General features: G+C 44.1%; 1 protein-coding gene across 4 annotated transcripts in view; it reads left to right on the top strand.

Annotated features, from left to right (window-relative positions):
- The window catches only part of IQSEC3 (IQ motif and Sec7 domain ArfGEF 3), a 97,715-nt gene that overhangs the window by 34,411 nt on the left and 45,691 nt on the right, over positions 1-17,613 (top strand). For all 4 annotated transcript variants that reach the window (XM_039708250.1, XM_039708253.1, XM_039708251.1 and 1 more), the window contains exon 2: positions 8,907-8,987. In XM_039708250.1, coding sequence (XP_039564184.1) covers positions 8,907-8,987 — 81 coding nt within the window. The remainder of the gene's footprint in view (positions 1-8,906; positions 8,988-17,613) is intronic.

The raw sequence follows: 17,613 nt of genomic DNA, 5'->3' as shown, positions 1-17,613 counted from the left end.
AGTTGATTCCTGAGCACATCCCATTCTTTTTCCTATTGTTGCCCATTTCCAGCATGTAGGAAAACCTGGCAGTTAGTCCAACCACACCTGGTAGACTTAACAAATGGATGAGATTTCCTTCAAGTGTTTCTGGGTAACAAAATGGACTTAGCAGCAGCAATTTTCATTGAATACAGTGACAGGTGACATCTTTATGTCAAGTAGCCTGCCATGTGTTCAGGTCCATGGCAGAGGAACAGACCCTGCTGAGCCATAATATGGGGCCACAATTCATTTTCACCATTTGCCAGACACATTGCTGACTTTGACCCCAAGACAAACACTGCCACTTTACATTTAAGAGGTCTATCATGCTCAGACCCCCTTTGTACACACCTGCATGTCTGCTGGTCATGTTCTTTGTATTGAAATTGGTGCAAAGCACCAAGATTTCTTTCTGAAATCTATACACCCATCTGCCAGTCATGCCACATTTTCCCCCAAGAATTTCTTCAAGGTAAAAGTGAAGATGAACAGAAGAAATCCCTGCCACTTATATGGACAATATTAAGCTGAGAAACCAACTATTCAGGAAGATATGGCATTAATCTCCCCATCCCTAGAAGCAGATAGTGATAAATGAATGGCACATTTGACATATCAGTTGTAGCACCCAATGAGTTAACCAAAAAGAGATCAGTTCACAGCAGCATTGGCTCAGGCCTTCTTCCTCCAACACAGGAAATTCCATTTCCCCAGCATGGTGCTTTGTGCTTATCCTTCCAAGCTGTGCTGTTCTGAAACCCCACAATAGCTCAGAGACACACATTTGCATCAGAGGGTCACACTGGATTGTCACTTTCCAAACAGTAGTGTATGCATATGGTATTTTATACTAGCAAGGGCAGTTTCTTTTAAGATATGTTATAGGGTCTCTAAAATCAATATATTCTAGTGAGAAGCTGTAAATACTCTAGCAATGGGAATCCCATCTTCATCCCATCCCCAAGCACTAAAAAAAGAAATTTATAGTAATGCTATGCAAAGGATGTATGACTTAAAAATGAATTTTTGTACCAAAAAAAGAAGATGATGATTAAGAGGTAAGTTTTAGAGGATGAGTGCTGACCTTCCAATAATCAAATTTATAGAGAAACATAATGGGAGAAGACATTTTCTCCAACACTCATGAGACGATCAAAGCAAGCCAAGTTCCAGACTACAAAACATATTTGATTTTTCATTTTTGGCAGGCAAGCAGAGAGAATAGATGCTCCTGGCAAGTTCCCCCCTCTTCCTCCCTCTTATCATGACTTTGAGTGGTGGAGAGAAGGAAGAACAGCTTTGACAATTCTGAAGAGCTGTAGAATGATAGGAACTCAGATGGACTGAAAGGGGCTACTGAGCATCCTGGCTAGGCTGGGCATGTCTGTGTGTGCTGTACCTTTATCCATCGTGCTGCCACTGCACAGTGGGGCTCCTTCATCAGTTTGCTTCTGCTAGGCAGGACTGTGTTCTGGAATTTAGACAGCATCAAGACACATCTTCATTTTTGTCATCAATTAACTAGATATGGAAGTCTGTGGAGGGTTATAGGCAGAACTAGACAGGCACTGGTCTGAAATAAGTTATGAAAATGCTTGGTCCCTGAATCCCAGCGACACTCAGGTTGGGGTTGTAGTAGTTGCTGGGAATGTAAAATAAAATTATAGTGATGCCTAAAGATTTTTAGCTTTTTATATTTTTAGCTTTGTATACGTATTTGTAGCTTTGTAGATTACTAATGCATGGCTGTAGTTTCTATTAATTTTACTACCCTTTTCCCCTACATTATGGAACAATAAGCTAACCTTCTAACTACATTCCTGAAATACTATGTAATCTTGCTCCAAGAAGAGAACCAGCTAGAGGGATGTTCTGTTTTCCAACCAGAATCTGGAAAGACAAAACAAAGTGGGGAAAAGAAGTCCCTGGACCGATTCCAAAGGGGCAGTACCCAAGGAAATATTACCTAACCAACTACTCTCCTAACTGGACAATATATGATAGGCATACTAATCAACTAACCTTATAAAAATGGTAGAATTCCTGTACCACGTGCAGGTTTTGCCATATGGTGTACCTGAAGGCTTTCAAGTGAAGGTTTGCTTTTATATTATCATTCTAACATTGTTTGGGAAGGTTTGTTCTATTTCCAGGCAACAATAGTTGCAGGGTTGTTGCACTGCTACACTCGAATATCTTGGTTACTAAGGCCCATGCCCCTTAACACAGAATTTTCTCAGTCAGTCACTTTTGTGGTTCTGGTTTGTATAACTGTTTTCCTGAGATAGCCAACATCAAATGTTCAAGAGGAAAGAATAAAAAAGAGCTATGGGCTTTCTAATGCTGATAAGTTTGAGTGCTACACATTTGCTTTGGGAAGGATCTGCATTAAGTACTTTAATAGGATAATCTTTAAAATGTCCAGTTCCTCTCTGAATCTTATCAAATTCTTGCTGTCAACAGTATCCCATAAGAATGAGAAGGCCATCAGGTTTACAGGAACTTAATGAACTTAAATTCCAGAAATTACTTTGCATTTCTTTTTAATCATTTTTGTTTCCTTACAATATTCCTGCCCATACTAAACTGCCTACAAAACACTAGTCTAATGCCCTACAATTGAGATGACAGCTAAAACTTTTTGTGGTATTCTGCAGTGAAGAGTGAAGAAGTGGGGAGAAGCAGCTAGCTGTTAGACAGTACTCTTGGAAACAGTGCCTTTTTGAGATCTCATTCCAACTCTCAGTATCAGGCTGACTGCAGTCAAAAATAGATCTATCACAGGAGGGAGGTGATAGAAGAAGCAAGGTCTGCAGCTAACCTTAGCTAGGTGCTGTCACAGCTCCATTGGTAGGTAGAAGTAGCATTGAGCTACATCTTGGGAGAGTCAGAGGACTTCAATTGGCCTTTCATTAACTTAGCATTGCTTAACTGTTCCTGTTTGTGGTTCTCCAGTGCTCATCTTACAAAAGATAACAGCCAGTAAAACTTCATCTGAGATTACTTCAGTTCTTCTTTGACTCTTTCTGCCTTTAATCTTCCCCTACTAGGCCATGATTTTCTGTGACTCCATCTGTTCTGTTGGCAGCTATCTGAAAAAAGGCAAGATAGAGACAAGTGGCAAAAGACTCCAGGAAAGCTGAGAGATCCAGCACTAAACCAATGACTTTTGGTCAAAGCCTCTTGCTTTTCTTCAAAAGATGGAGTTTTAAAGAGAAACCAGAAAGGCTGCACGAGTTGGACTAGTTATTTACTGATAGAGCATTGCTTGATTCAGCGTTGTCAGATTTCTGAGAGCTGCTGTGTGCTTGGACCCAGGGCAAGGCTGCTGGGCATGCAGGCCAGTAGGGCTCAAGGATCAGAATCCAGAGGCTGGTAGATATGGGCAGTGGAGTAACTCAGTGGTCTTCACTCATGGAGCATGCCAGCAATCCTACATAACTTACCAGAGCAGTGGGATGGATGCAGGGGTGTTGCACCATGGTAGAGAGAAGTACACTCTGTACACTCATAGTGGGAAGAATTCTCATTCTGTCTTGTTTTGGCATTTCTTGTAGTCTAAAATCATTCATGCAGAAAAACACGGAGCTTCTCTTTATCTTTGGGAACAGGCCACACAGGATATATGTTTAATTAAAGCTGACTGCTGGAGAGCAGGGAGCACAGCCATTTTCCATATGCTGTCTGGGGGTTTGCTTTTGTGGGGGTGCAGGAGAGCAAAAAGAAGATAGGTTTGTTTACCATAATACAGCTCTCAGCAGATGGGCATCTCTATTTCAAGACAGCTCTGATCAGTGCTGAACTAGTGGGCACTGATATTTAGGGGGCAACACTGACTGAGCAGAAAGCCCCGGGCACTTACTTGTCCAAAGGGAGGACACAGGATTAAGGGAATTTTAGGAAAGTTTTCTACATTTGGCCCTGTGATGTACAAGGTACATAGACTTTCAATTTTTGGACCTCAGTTGTTATTTCCTCTACAACACCAGTTTTTAAGAAAGAAAAAAAAAAAGCTTATCTCCTAGGGATCCATCAATGAAAGACCAAGACAGCATGAGTCATGGAGCCCCTTTGCTGCACTGCCCAACTTTCTGAGAAGCCATAAAGTAGAGCTAACTCCTGAGCTCATCAGACAGCTTCTGTTAGCCAGGAGGTTTGGCACAAGCCTCTCTAAGGTTCATCACAGAGCAGGAATTGCTGTGGCTGGACAGTTCATTCACAGATACCCCTATCGAGGCTGCAGGCAGCTGGCTGCATGACACCTCTTGTCAGGAGCAATGTTAAAGACAACTGAATAAAATTCAGTCAGCTGTTTTCTCTCAGAGGAGAGAGGGCTAATGTTGCAATTGACAGCATGGGTAACTTCTTGGCCAAGCTATCTCTGCATTTAAGATAGGTCTGGACTGTCAAATCCTTGCCTCCGGAGCAGGCATCCCAGCTAGATGGAGCAAGGCACTGACAGGCTCAGGCTGTTCTCAGTCCTCCCTTTGCATCTGTGCTTACCCTTATCCTCTGCTGCTCCTCCACACACTGGCCTCACAGTGCTGGCAGCAATTACCCCAGCATGCCTCCTCCTCCTCCTCTCCCTGAGCCCCTTCCTCTTCCGTGCCACCCAACTCACCCAGAACACCTTTTCTCCTCGCTGGTTTGCCCTTCCAAGCTTTCATCAGTATACAGCCCAAAAGATAATAATTTGTTTATTTTTAAAGCAATATATTGGAAAAGAACAGTTCAACAGTATCCTGGTAGATGGGGAGAAATTATCTCCACAATCACCTGCCTGATCAGCCTGATCAGTGCTTAATTTCAGTCTCTGCAACGGTTTGAGGAAGGCAAAGTAGAGGATGTACAGAAAAACTTGGGCAAAAAAGCAAGCCCTGAGCCCACCCTCTTAATTGGTTGACCATTGCCACCTACTTAACAAGAAACAAAATTACAGATGCACACTTCAAAGTGGTGAGTGAAATTACATTGCCTCTCTCCCTATTTTTCAAAGGCTAAAGCAAGACGCAAGCTTTCTATGTTTCTATGTTTTCTATGGACAACTCCTCAGAGGCCACATGTTCAAGTTATGTAGCCTTTCTGGCTTATGAAGTAAGATTTGTTTTAAAACACAACAAAAAGACAGCATAGAAAGGAAAAGAAAAAAACAACAAACCACCATCAAAAGTATTACCCTGACTTATGACACATACTAAACATCTCAAGGCTCACTTCAAACCTCAAACTTGCAAAAGCTGACAACACCACAGGGTGATAAAATCCAGGTAGCTACCAGACACTACAACCCTGGCAGGCCCTCTTGAATCACAGCAACAAAAATAACATCTTACCTGAATTGGGAAGACAGTTGCTTTCCTGGAGCACTTCCTTGAGGCTTACAAGTGGCAGTGAGGCTCTGGGACTCTTGTCTTTTCCACCCAGATGAGAGCTGCTTTGTCCTGATAACAATTAACACACAACCTCTTCAGGTGGGAACGGGTCAACTTCTTCCACAGGTTAACCCTCTCCCTGCTCCTGTCAGGATGCAAAAATGAGGGCTTGGATTTGAAAAATATCAGATATGAGCAGGATCAAGAGATGGAAAGAAAGAGGAAAATGAACAGGAGTGGTCTCCAAGGTGGAGCCCAGTCCCTTTGGTGTATGCCTGGGCATCACAAAACAGAAAGAGAAGCAAGTGGTAGGAGAAGAGTGCAAAGAGCCCCAGAGCTCCAAATTCTCCTGGGCATTTGATGAACTTGGATTTAATAGGAATAATAAGATACCCTTCCCTGCTTCCAGTGACAGGAAGATCTTTTGGTACAGGCTTGGAATACCCATTTTCATCTCATATATTTACCTCTACCAGGCAGTATCTGCTCCTCACCACCTCCCTGGTGGATTCTCCATGACAGTCATGGGAGTAGAGTGGGACTCAAGGATCCAAATGGCCTGGAGGCAGATTTCTGCCTTTGAGCATGATCAGCATCCGGTGGTGGTGAGTAAGGGGCACAACTATTCCAGAGATCTTAGGATCTCAGAGGTTCAAGAAAACTCTGGTTTGGGCAGAAAACACCCAGTGCTGGTGTTGAGCACACATAAGAAATTGTGAGAACAGGAGTCAAGAGCTGACTGCAGCTGCAGTGCTCAGAGTGTGCGCACTCTGATGAGGATCTGGGAGATGTTTTTTTCTTAAAACGCCCACAGGAGACTCAGCCTAAAGTCCTGAAACTTCACACCACTCTTGCTTTCCCAGTTTCCCTTTTACTTTCTTTGTGTTTCAACCATGATAATTAACTAGCAAAGCATTTTGTCTGTATACAAGCTTCTATTTCTCAGTTTTTCATCCATCCTTGATCCTTCCTCCTTTTCCATATGTTTTCCCTCCCTCTTGCTTGCTTTCTTCATGTGCATTTAGGAATTGAAGTTGTGCATCTGCTGTTTGAATAAAAGCAGAGAACAGTGTATTCATCTAGGGAAATGCTTGAATTAGAAATGGCTGAAATGTGGGGTGTTTATTTTTTTAAAGATTTTATTTGGTAGTTGTTGAAGGCTCTGGAGCACAAGTCTTAAAAGGAACAACTGGGGGCACTGGAGAAAAGGAGGCTGAGGAGTGACCTTATCACTCACTACAACTCTCTGAAAGGAGGTTGTAGCCAGGCTGGGGTTGGTCACTTCTCCCCAGTAACAATACAAGAGGAAATAGCCTGAAGTAACACCAGGGGAGGTTTAGATTGGTTATTATGAAAAATTTCTTCACTGAAGGGGTGGTCAGGCATTGTATCAGGCTTCCCAGGGAAGTGGTGAAGTTACCATCCCTGAAGGTAGTCAAAAGACATGTAGATGTGGTGCTAAGGGACATGGTTTAGTGGTGGGCATGGCTGTGTTGGGTTAATGGTTGGACTCAATGACCTCAAGGGTCTTTTTCAATATAAATGATTGTTTGTAAATGAGTGGTGGGCATGGCTGTGTTGGGTTAATGGTTGGACTCAATGATCTCAAGGGTCTTTTTTAATATAAATGATTGTTTGTAAATCAGCAGTGTGATAGGAGCTGGAGTAGTTATGTGAGCTTGCTTGAATATAGACTCAAATATGGTCCTACCACTTGCCCAGTCTCTGTCTCTGCCTGTCAGCATTGGGGGGAAACAGGCCACACTCACTGTGGGGAGAATTCCCCACCACTGCCAGGCTTCGTCTCCTGCTTCCTCCTCCTACTGCAAGTGAAGCTCTGCTTGTGGCAGGGAGACCTTATTATCATCCTACATCATTAAAAAAGGACCCTTTACCTGAGGCTCAGATGCCTCAGGGGAAACCCCAGGATGCCGAGCCCTTTTTCCCTCCAAGGGAGCCTCTCCCAGCCATGTTCATGTTCGGGATCCAGGCCGCGGCTGCCCAGCGCTGCAGTTCCTCTGCCCCTGCTCTGGATTTTTTGGTAGCCACGCACTACCCACCTGCTGGGACACCCCTCAGCTCCTGCCGCAGCCGCAGAACTTCTGCTTCCTCTTCCTTGCTGCCCCGAAATCCCCGCTGCAGCCCACCTTGGCTACCCGCCCTCACGGCGTGAGGGAGGCAGGGCCGAGCTGGCGCCCGGCGCTCCTGCAGGCGGGAGCGGGCGCGGTCCTGCCCTGCCCGGCCGGGAGCCAGCGGCGGCCCTGGCGCCCGTGAGCGGAACTGCGCCGGGGAAGGAGCACGGGAAGGGCCCGGTGCGCCCATGAGGGGCTGGTACTGCCGTTGTCACTCCCGTGCCTTGTACACACACCCACACATGGGAAAAACTGCTCCCATGCTGTTCCCCGTGTCTTTGGTGAAAGCCCTGCAAGCACAAAGTAAAAATAATTTGGAGGGAAGGGGGTGATAGTCTCCATTCCAAGGGTGACTCCCACCTTCCTTGGCAGACATCTGTCTTTCAAACCAAGACACATCAACTGCAGACCTGACAAAAACCTCCACTGAAACTGAGGATACGTAGAATAAAAAGTGGCAATCCCTTGGTAAGAAAACACCAAACCAATGAAGAGCAAGGAAGCCCCAGTAATGCTGTTGATCTGGATTGTCACGTGAGCTATGGGGAGTTTAGGTCATGAGGGTATAATTGTCTTTTAAAAAAGGGATTTCTTTTTTTGGGGTCCCTCTTTTGAGGCATCAAGCTCAAGACACCAAATACCATCACTGATTTCTTACAATAATCCTATCTAGTGGAAATGAGAGCCCAGTGTCTAAAACTTCTGTAACACTAGGATTTCTAACTTTGGATGAAATATTTTGTCTTTCTTATGTAATAAACACATCTTTAGTGGTTTGATTTTTTGCTTTTCTCTTCTATGGTCTCTTTTTCTTGTCATGGTCTCAGTCCTCCTACTTGTGCTTGTCCTGTCAGTTCTCAACTACTATTCCTAGTAACGCCCAGTAGTGATGTGCTAAGGCCATTTCTATGCTCCAGGGAGGTACCTCTGCTGAGTTAATTTAGCCACTGGTAAGAAAAAAATCAATTACTTTGCAATATATAGGAAACATATACAAGAAAACACATTTAAGGACAGGTTTCTGTCCAAAAGAAATAGAATAAAATCAGACAAAACTGTTTTTCATGAGATATATGGGATTGTGAAAGAAATGCTGCAAGAAGGAAAACTTTTGGTTTGTGCATTTTTGTCCCATTCTCCACAGGCTGACATCAGCAGCAGAGCAGGTAAGGTAAGAGAATAGAACTGTCAGCCCCCTTCTCTCTGCTCTCTTTCACCTTGGAGTAAAAAATGTTCATGTAATGAATAATTAGACTACTCTTTCAGCATCACTGGGAGTCACTGTCCCCTTGGAACAGCTCTAAAAATAGCATTTTCCCTTGAGCTTTCTGCTGAGTGAAGTGAACACTGACCCACTGTGGTTTGTTTTTTCTTACAGGAATGAAACTGTTTTGCACCAGTTCTGTTGTCCAGCAGCTGACACAGAGCAGAAGCCTTCATCTCCAGACTCCTCACCAAGGTGGGAAATTGTTGTCAGCAAGACCTTTATTTTCTCTACTTCTTTATCATCCATCACTGATCTTCCTGCCCCAGACAAAACTCACCTTTTGCACATGCCAATCCTGCTCCATCCTCTCCTACATCCCATGTCCCCAGCATTGCTGTCTCCCTTTTTCCTCTCAGAGATTATTGTTCATACTGTTGTGTAATTGTCTGCAAACCCCTGCAATCTCCACTCACACACACACAAAATGTTTTTTCAGCCTCTCTTCAAACACCCACTTCCACTGACCCACATTCATGCTTGTACCTCTTCTTACTGTATGTGACACTGGCACACACATGCTTCACTCCTTCAAATTATTTATCTCACACTATGAGGTTCCTGGACGTACACACTATAACATTTAAAGTACAGCAAATGTCACCCAAAAACCTCAGGGTTCTGTCACACACCCTGAGATGGGGTGGGGGGAGTATTTTTACCTGTGTCAAATGGTGTGAGCTTGCCAGTGAAGAACAGCTATAGACAGGCTGTTAACTTTCACCAGCTTGTATCCAGTGCAGCCAGGTGTGGGGACACCAACATTTCTCAGCTCTCCTTCATCAGTGAAAGATGTCAGTGCCAAGACCAAGGGCTCCAAAGAGCTGCAGAGGTACTCAAGATGCATGTACTGCATTTAGGTTCCACACTCGGCCTTGTCCTTCTGATCTTGCCATCTCCTTCCCCTCTCACGACATCCTACCCTTACCTCTTGCAAACCTACTCTGTTTTCCCAGGCCTCATCACCCTTCTGACAACAGCAAAGAGATTTCTCTTTAAAGATGTCTCTCATTACACTGCTAGACCTCTACCTCTGACCTTTGGCACCTGTGTAAAAAAGCCTGAGTTACTAGCAGGGCTCTGAACAGAGCTGGGCAACTGAATTGCAGTAGTGAGGCTACTGCATTTTTATAATTACATTTGTCTTGTTCTACTCACTGGAGCAAACTGTGGTTTCTGATTGCCTTCCAAGCAAAAGTTTAAGTGCTGGACAACTGTGAAGAGAACAGGGATGGGTGGGTGTGTATGCTCAAAAGTAGAGTACTTGGAGAGAGGGTAAAGAAGAACCTCTTGCCCATTTGTGTATGCAGATGGAAGGGTTAACCCCCATGATCAGTCTGTGCTGAGGGCTTTCAGGCTCTGTGAAGTTTACATGGCAGGTGGGGAGATGCTGGCATGGAAAAAGAGAGAGCAGAGGAGAAGACCATGGAGATTTCTGTAGTAGGGAAAGCCACCTCTCCCTTACATTTCTGGAGTGAGAGGGTTTTGTTTAAGTGCTCTAGTTTGTCTGGAACTAAGGATCAGTTTTGCAATAGTATTCTATCTTTATACCCTCATCCTTGACCCTGCCCCATTCCTATCCCAGCCTCCATCTTGTTTCTGATCAGATCCCTTAGTTTCTAGAAAATTCTTATTCTACAAGGCTGTCAGTCATACAGTCTAAAGTTCTAGGATAATTTTTGTCATGTTCTTTGTCAGGCCTTCCTTTTGTCCTGCTGATTCCCAAAGGCCCTGCCTATCCCTTGAGTCTGAGTTTGCCTGCCCTCCTTCTGCTGGGATGTGGCAGGTAAATTGAAGAAGGAGTGATCACCTGTTTCAGCAATTTAACAACTTTGGCAAGTTGCATCTGAAGATGAGTCTGAGCCAGGAAATCCTGAATGGGGGATGAATGACAATGACCCCTCTAGCATGTTGCATCTGGGCTTCTCCTACTGATCTATGCCTGTCCATTTTGCCTTTTGTAGTTTGCCCCACACTGCAGGCCTCATGCATTCCTTACTTTTTTCCCCCAGTCTTTCTTGTGTCCTTGCCATTCCTAATGCTTCCAGATCCCAACAGCAGTCTTGAATCTGTGTGTGACACAATATTCTATGCAGAGGTAAAGATGGTTGAAGCCACCATGGCTATTTGAAGGTGAGAAACAGGCAGAGAGTTATTAAACTCACTATTCAGCTTTATGCTAACCATAAAACATCTCCTAGTCTTTGCCAAGTCTTGCAGTCAGCCAGAGGCTTCGTTCATGTCCAAAGTTACATGTACAATGCAGTGAGGAAGGCAGAAGAATGGCAGAGAGGGAAAAACACAGAGTCAGCATGGAGCTGATATCCATATGGTGTTCTGGAATGTCTCAGTAGGCTTCTAGGAGAAGCACATCATATCATTTACAGACTCTGTCACCCTGCTGAAATCATGAACAGGTTCCCCATTGAACCAAGGCAGAACAAAAGTCAGTCAAGACTGAAATATGTGGGTCAGACAGCCTGAATAGGCAATCACTTCCTGGGTGAGCCAAGCATATCCCTAAGTAAGCTCATCAGGGCTCCTGGTGGGAGAGCCTGGTACACAGGGGCTCCCTGTGCAGCTCTTCCACTGAATGGACAGCCAGTCACAAGTGGTGCTGCTGTGAATTCTGATAAACCAGCTCGGGTTTATTCTCTCTTTTCCCCCTCTGATGGTTTCCCTAAATGAGATAAATCCTGTCAGAACTGATGCCACTAATAACCATCAGCCATCTAGTTTTAATTAGAGTTTGCTTCATTAATGCCCCAACTCCTCTCAGCACAGCAGATTAAATAATGTACTTGCAGCTCATTTACACAAACCCCCAAACTGCAAGGCTGAGCTGCAATCCTTTAATTAAACAGCCCGGCTGATCCCTACCGCTGCCTTGGCTCATCAGTCTAAGCCGATTAAAGAGAATAGGGACTAATAAAGAGCATAAACAGGGAAGTGACTCTCAGCTCTTCAAGGGACTTGGAGATTCCAGTGGTGATCAGCTGCTTCCTCCTTCTCCTCTAGCAGGAACTGTACCTCAGCCCACATCCCTTCTGTCTGGGACCTGCAAGAACCGTTCTGTTTTCAGCAGAAGCCCAGGCTCATCTTGTGGGACAGGAGTCCTTTGGGAGACTGAGGAAAAACACAGCAGAGAAGGAGAAAAGGGGGACATCAAAACAGTGAGATGAGTGGCTCTCTGACTGCAGGAGAGACCAGCAGGGGCAGCCATACAGTTCAAGAGAGGGACAGGAGAAGAAGAAAATGCAGGGAACAACGGTTGGAGGTTGAATGCCAGGAACAATCTGGGACAAAAGTTTTTCTCTGCTTGTTGTTTGTGATGGTCATTATTGTTCTTGTGTGGTCTTCCCTAACATTTCTATGCAAGATTTCTTGCTCTTTCTTTGCTGCCAGATAAAAATGCCTTGGCTTCACATGGATGGGAGTGATTAGGAACATGTCAGTGTCTAACCACTCAACAGAAGCCAACTCAATGAGGTGGTTGAGATTATTCCCACTCATCTTGTTCTGCTTTGCTTCACTGACTGCCACAAGCAGAGAGAGCCCCCTTCTCTCCTCCCAAATGTAAATTCCTTGCGGGTAAGTTGCATCTCCATGAGTTTAGCAATGCAAATTTCCCACCTGGCTGCTTAGCTGGGTTGCACCAGCAATTAGCAAAACTAGTGCTGTAGGCCATGAATATTAAGAGACAGATTTGATCCCAGATTCTGCCAAAAAGCTCAAAGCCAAAGTACTGGATGAGGTGATGGCAGCAGCAGGCAGATTTCTGTTCCTAAACTCTAAGGGCTTTCCCATGTCAAAGGACAATATAAATCCTTCACCATTGTCTCCAATGGACTTGTACACCACTGGCTTCATGGCCATAAGCCATCTTGCAGGTTGGGTTTCCATAGGGGATGCCAAATATCTGGTTGAGTGACATGAAGAAACTCCAGGGATGGCAGTAGGAGCTAACCCTGCTCCTTTACTGAGGTGCTGATTAGACTCTAATTTAGCCAAACCCTGTAATTTCATAAAGCAACGGCTCTTTTTCTCACTGGCTTTTGCCTGTTAATGGCAGGGTTTCATTCTAGGGACTTGAATAGCCTAGTAATTGCATTTCCCATTTCTACCAGTCACATAGAGTGAAGACTGGCATCCCAGAACAATGACCTTAAAATGTGTCCAGCAGCAGCCCAGTTCTAACGGGATTACAGACCATTTTCCTTTGTGTGAGGTAATAGGGCTGAGATTAGAAAGATTTGTTTCTATTAGAGTAATGAGAGGAAATTATGGAGTCACAATTGGAGGGAACAGTATATTCATTCAGTTGCCTTTCACAGGCTTTTCGGAGTCTGCCTCTGTGGTGCTGAATAGGAAATCAGCAGAAAATCACCTCTCCTCCTGTGATGGGAAAAGTTCTACGGAAAACTTTAAGCATCAGGGGCAGGTCTGCTTTGGCAGTGGACTTGGGAATAGCACTGGAGTGCTGAAGCATTGTGGAAGTGCAGATGAGACCTGACCTGCTTTTAAGGCAAAGGAGACAGTTCTCTTAGGCAGAGAGAGCAATCTTCTGGAAGGGCTTGGGTGTGTACTTGGAAGAAGGGCTAGGATCTGAAACATCTTTGGAAAATCTGGCTCTGTTAATATTTTCCACACTTTCCAATAGGGAGACTGCTGCTTAGATCAGGGTTAACACATGAGTAGTGCCACTAATTTACAAAATGTTTACTTCATGATTGTGGACCAATGAAATTATAACTCAATATAGTTTAAACTTTGAATCCCTGTGGACTAATTTCTAAAGTGCCTGCTGGATTAGTCACCATAACAGATTGGCTGCTTCCTGGCACCAGTTAGTGGTAAGGAGACAGGTGAACCATTGGCTACTTCTCCAAGCCAGTCTTCCTTGCATTTCTGGAGAAATTCCTTCTTGCCCCACATGTAATAAATAATAAATTTATTTAAATAAAAGACTGTGGCCTTTTATTACACTTACCAACGTACTGAAATGGAAATGTGAATCCCACCATTATTGCTGGAGGAAGCTAGTTGCTCCATTTTTATATGTGGGAGGCTGATAAGTGGATGGGCAGATTTTGGACAGATTTTGGATTTGAAGTTTGTTCAAACCAAACCTTCAAATATCTTTCTTGATAGCTCTCTGAGCTGCATGAGTATGCTGCACCCTCAGCAGCCCATGCTTAAAGCCCAAAATCTGATTTCATTTACTTCTGAACAACTCTGTCTCTGACTCTACATGCCTTTTTACCTGAACTCTCTGTTTCCATTGAACATGCACTTGTTCTTTGTCCTGTGAAGTCATGTTGGAAGATGTCGGCACAAAGGAACCATGAATTTTATCCACTGCACAGTCACAGCATCACGTCCCTCTTTGACTCCTCACTGCTGTAGCCCAGGAGCATTTCTCCTTCTGCTACAGCTCTCACTTTGCCCTTGGGTCACTTGAGGTTCTCTGACAGTTAGATCCTCCTGAGAAATTCCCAAGACCTTGTTTGGCTTGTGATTGTTATGTCCCTTAAGGCTGAGGCCCATGAAGTTGTTGAGAACTGAACCACTCACCAACTGGATGCTTACTCTGGACATTACTGAAGTAAGTACCTTGCTAAACAGGTGGACAGTGACTCTTTAAGCATTACAGTTAAACAACTGAACTACTCTGCTGAACATTTTACTACATGACTGAACTACAAAACTGAACATTTTACCCAAACTTGTGAAAGGTTGACCTTGCCTGACAGGATAAATGCAAATCCAATTCATGAAATGGGAAATTATAATTTCTGATTTAGGATTGCTGGCAGGATATTTATATAGAATCTGGAGATCAGTGCTTCAGCTCAGCTCAGAGCTGTTCTGTGGCTTTGGCTCAGGTGTGAAGCATGATGGTGATTCTAGTCTGTATCAAATCAGATCTATAATCTTCCACTTAAAGAAGCCTAACAACTCTGCCTAATTGGTCCCCAGCTGGCAGTGTCAAGTGCATGTTCTTACAATTAGTGCACCATGGAGGCTGAATTCTTCTCTGATTCTTAATGAAGAAGACTCCACGTTGATCTCAACAGGATGTGGACATGCCAGTGCAAAGCAAGCCTCTGCATTCATGGTCTTGTGTACTCTAAGGACAAATGACCATACACAAAGCTCATAGTCTGGCTTCTTTCACTCCCCCAAAGTCCTCTAGAGCACTGCTTTTGAAAACACACATAAGTTGGAGCAACATTTCTGCTTTGCTAGCACATCCTGTTTGTGCTTCTCATTTCTTTTTCTTATTGAGGTCATGGGCACAAAGAGAAGATTTTTTTTTATTGCTTCTTAACAGCTCATCTCTTCTTCTTCCATCCCTGTAGACTTAATAATCCTGTTCCAGATAGTAACATTGGAGATTGCAGGAAGCTGCAAACAGGCAGAGATGGGTCAACAAAGTTCACATAAATATTCCCCCAGCTCACAGTTTTCAGAGTTTTGATTTCAGTCTGACACAAATATGTGGGCCAAGAGTAATATCTAGACCCAGATTTGAACTCTTCCCAAAATTGGGAGTGAGCAGAATCCTCACTTTTTATGGGTGTTTTGTACAGTGAGGACTAGCAGCTTCAGTTGCTTTGCAGGAGGCTAAATCCAGAATCACAAAGATGTTTAGTGAATGTTGATTTAGGGCAAATATGGAAACATTTAGAATTATATGCAAAAAATATTTTAGAAAACATCCTTAACATCATAGTTACCAACAACCTTGGGAATCTCTTGCAGGGAGGTATAGTTGGGAAATCTTCTGGTACTATGACCTGGGAGGAATGGCTGTTTCTGGAAGCATCCAAAGAAACAGGAGGTCAGTTTCAGATGCATTGGCTCAGTCCTGTAAAGGAGCTCCACCAGGACATTTTGGCACTCTCTCCCACACAGGTATTTCCCTGCTCCTCTCCAACAGCTGGTGCAGCTACTTTCAGGCAAGTGTGGAGAACATGAGGGTGGAGAAGTAAAGTGAGGAATAAATTGGCTCTTCAACAGGAAAAAAAATATTTCTGGTGGAATCTGGAGTCTCCCTGTCACATTGGTTGCTTTGCTTGCCAGTATTAACACCTTTCTTCAGGAAGGTGGAGAATGCAAGGAGAGAGAGGCTGAAGAAAGCACACTTGAAGTATCCTATTTTGAAACTGCAAAGATGCCATTCAGACACATTTTCTGAGAGCCTGAAGCTGTATCCAGCCATTTCCTGGGCACGTGTTCTTCCAGCTCTTTATTTTCCCCTGTTGCTTACGTGGGTCCTGCCCTAGAGGAATGTAGGCTTGGATTCAAGTGCTTTTCTCCCACATGTGCCAGTACTTGCTGTTTCTTGGGCCATGGTAATATGTGTGCAAGGGGATCAATCACAGCCAACTTTACAGCTGTGGGAGCCACACTCCACAGCTGTTGAGGTCAGTTACTGCCATCAATACCAGGCAATTCACTCTGGCTTGCAGATGATCCTCATGTGCTCTCTCCTATACTGCAAAGAATTTCTTGTCCATACCATGGCAACTCTTTGGTACCAGGGGAATGCAATGTAAACACCTGCTTTATCCTGTGTTTTCTGTATGAAAATGCTACAGACATGCATGGGAAGAAACTGTGCCAGCCTTGGAAATCGCCCTGTATCTAACACTAGGAAATGGGCACAGATGCTTTGTGAAATAACAGCAGATGGACTATGGTGGAGCTCACACCATTCACCCTAATCTTCAGCTAATATCATCTGACCTGATCTGCATCAGTCAAAATGCACCCACGCCCAAAATGGAGCCATTCCAGACATTCTGTACACCAAGGTGTGTTCTGTTGAACTTGACAGGTGTTCTCTGTGGACCCTCTGTCCACATGCTTGTTAATAGCTTTCAAAATAGAGACAGATAGGCAAAGAGATAGAAAAAAGAGTCAAGGAGGAAAAAAAGAGAGAGAGACTCATCCCAGCAAATGTAACAGTGCTACTGTAAGAAAGATGGATGGCAGACATACTATACAAAGAGGAAGAATAACAGCAGAGAAGGAGCAGGAAAAGCAGGAAGATAAAAAATAGTGTAAATGAAAGAAGGAACTGCAGGGAACAAGAAAATATGAGCAGAAGATAAATGAGCAGGGCCCTTGTCTGGAATAATCCTGTTCATGCCAGCATTCTTTGGCTGTGACACAATGAGACTGTGGCCTTTTATTACACATTTTCTTATAGTGTGATGCCAATCCAAAGGCCTTTGTCTTTTTCGTGCTCTGCAACACTAACTCACTCCCATGAAGTTTCATCTTCTGGTCACCCCTATGGAACAGGCTCTGTGCTTGGATACACTAAGCTCTCCCTTCAGAAGAACATCTCTAGAGGAAGAACTAGAGTTCCTTCTCCTGCATGTGGCCCTGGCAGGTTTTAAGATGCTTCAGGAAGAATTGAAGTCTGGAATGCTGAAGTGGAGCACACTGTACAGCTGCTCAGGCCACTGTGAGTTCTGCAAACAGAAGCAGATAGCTGAGGGAGTGCATGCAAACAAGTTGGGAGGTATTTTGGACTGTTGTCTCACCTGTGCAGAACAGTTGGAGGCTACTCCATCTTCAGTAAGAAAACATCATCCTGAAGAAAAGTATCATAAACAGGATCTGAGTTCAGTGAGATTTTTCTTGTGAGACTGTGAAACCTAATTCTGGCCACATCACTTGGAAGTGTGTTCCACTAACTTTTAACAACTTCTGCTTGGCACGTGGATTCTTTAGACACACACAGATTGTGCCATCATCCCACTGGAAATGAATTGCCTGGTGATTAGAGCTGTGTGTCACCTTTGTT

This window comes from Passer montanus, unplaced genomic scaffold (genome assembly GCF_014805655.1).
Source record: "Passer montanus isolate IOZ18808 unplaced genomic scaffold, ASM1480565v1 scaffold20, whole genome shotgun sequence".
NCBI lineage: Eukaryota > Metazoa > Chordata > Aves > Passeriformes > Passeridae > Passer > Passer montanus.
The sequence above is the reverse complement of the archived record's forward strand: the minus strand, read 5'-3'. Positions and strand labels throughout refer to the sequence as shown.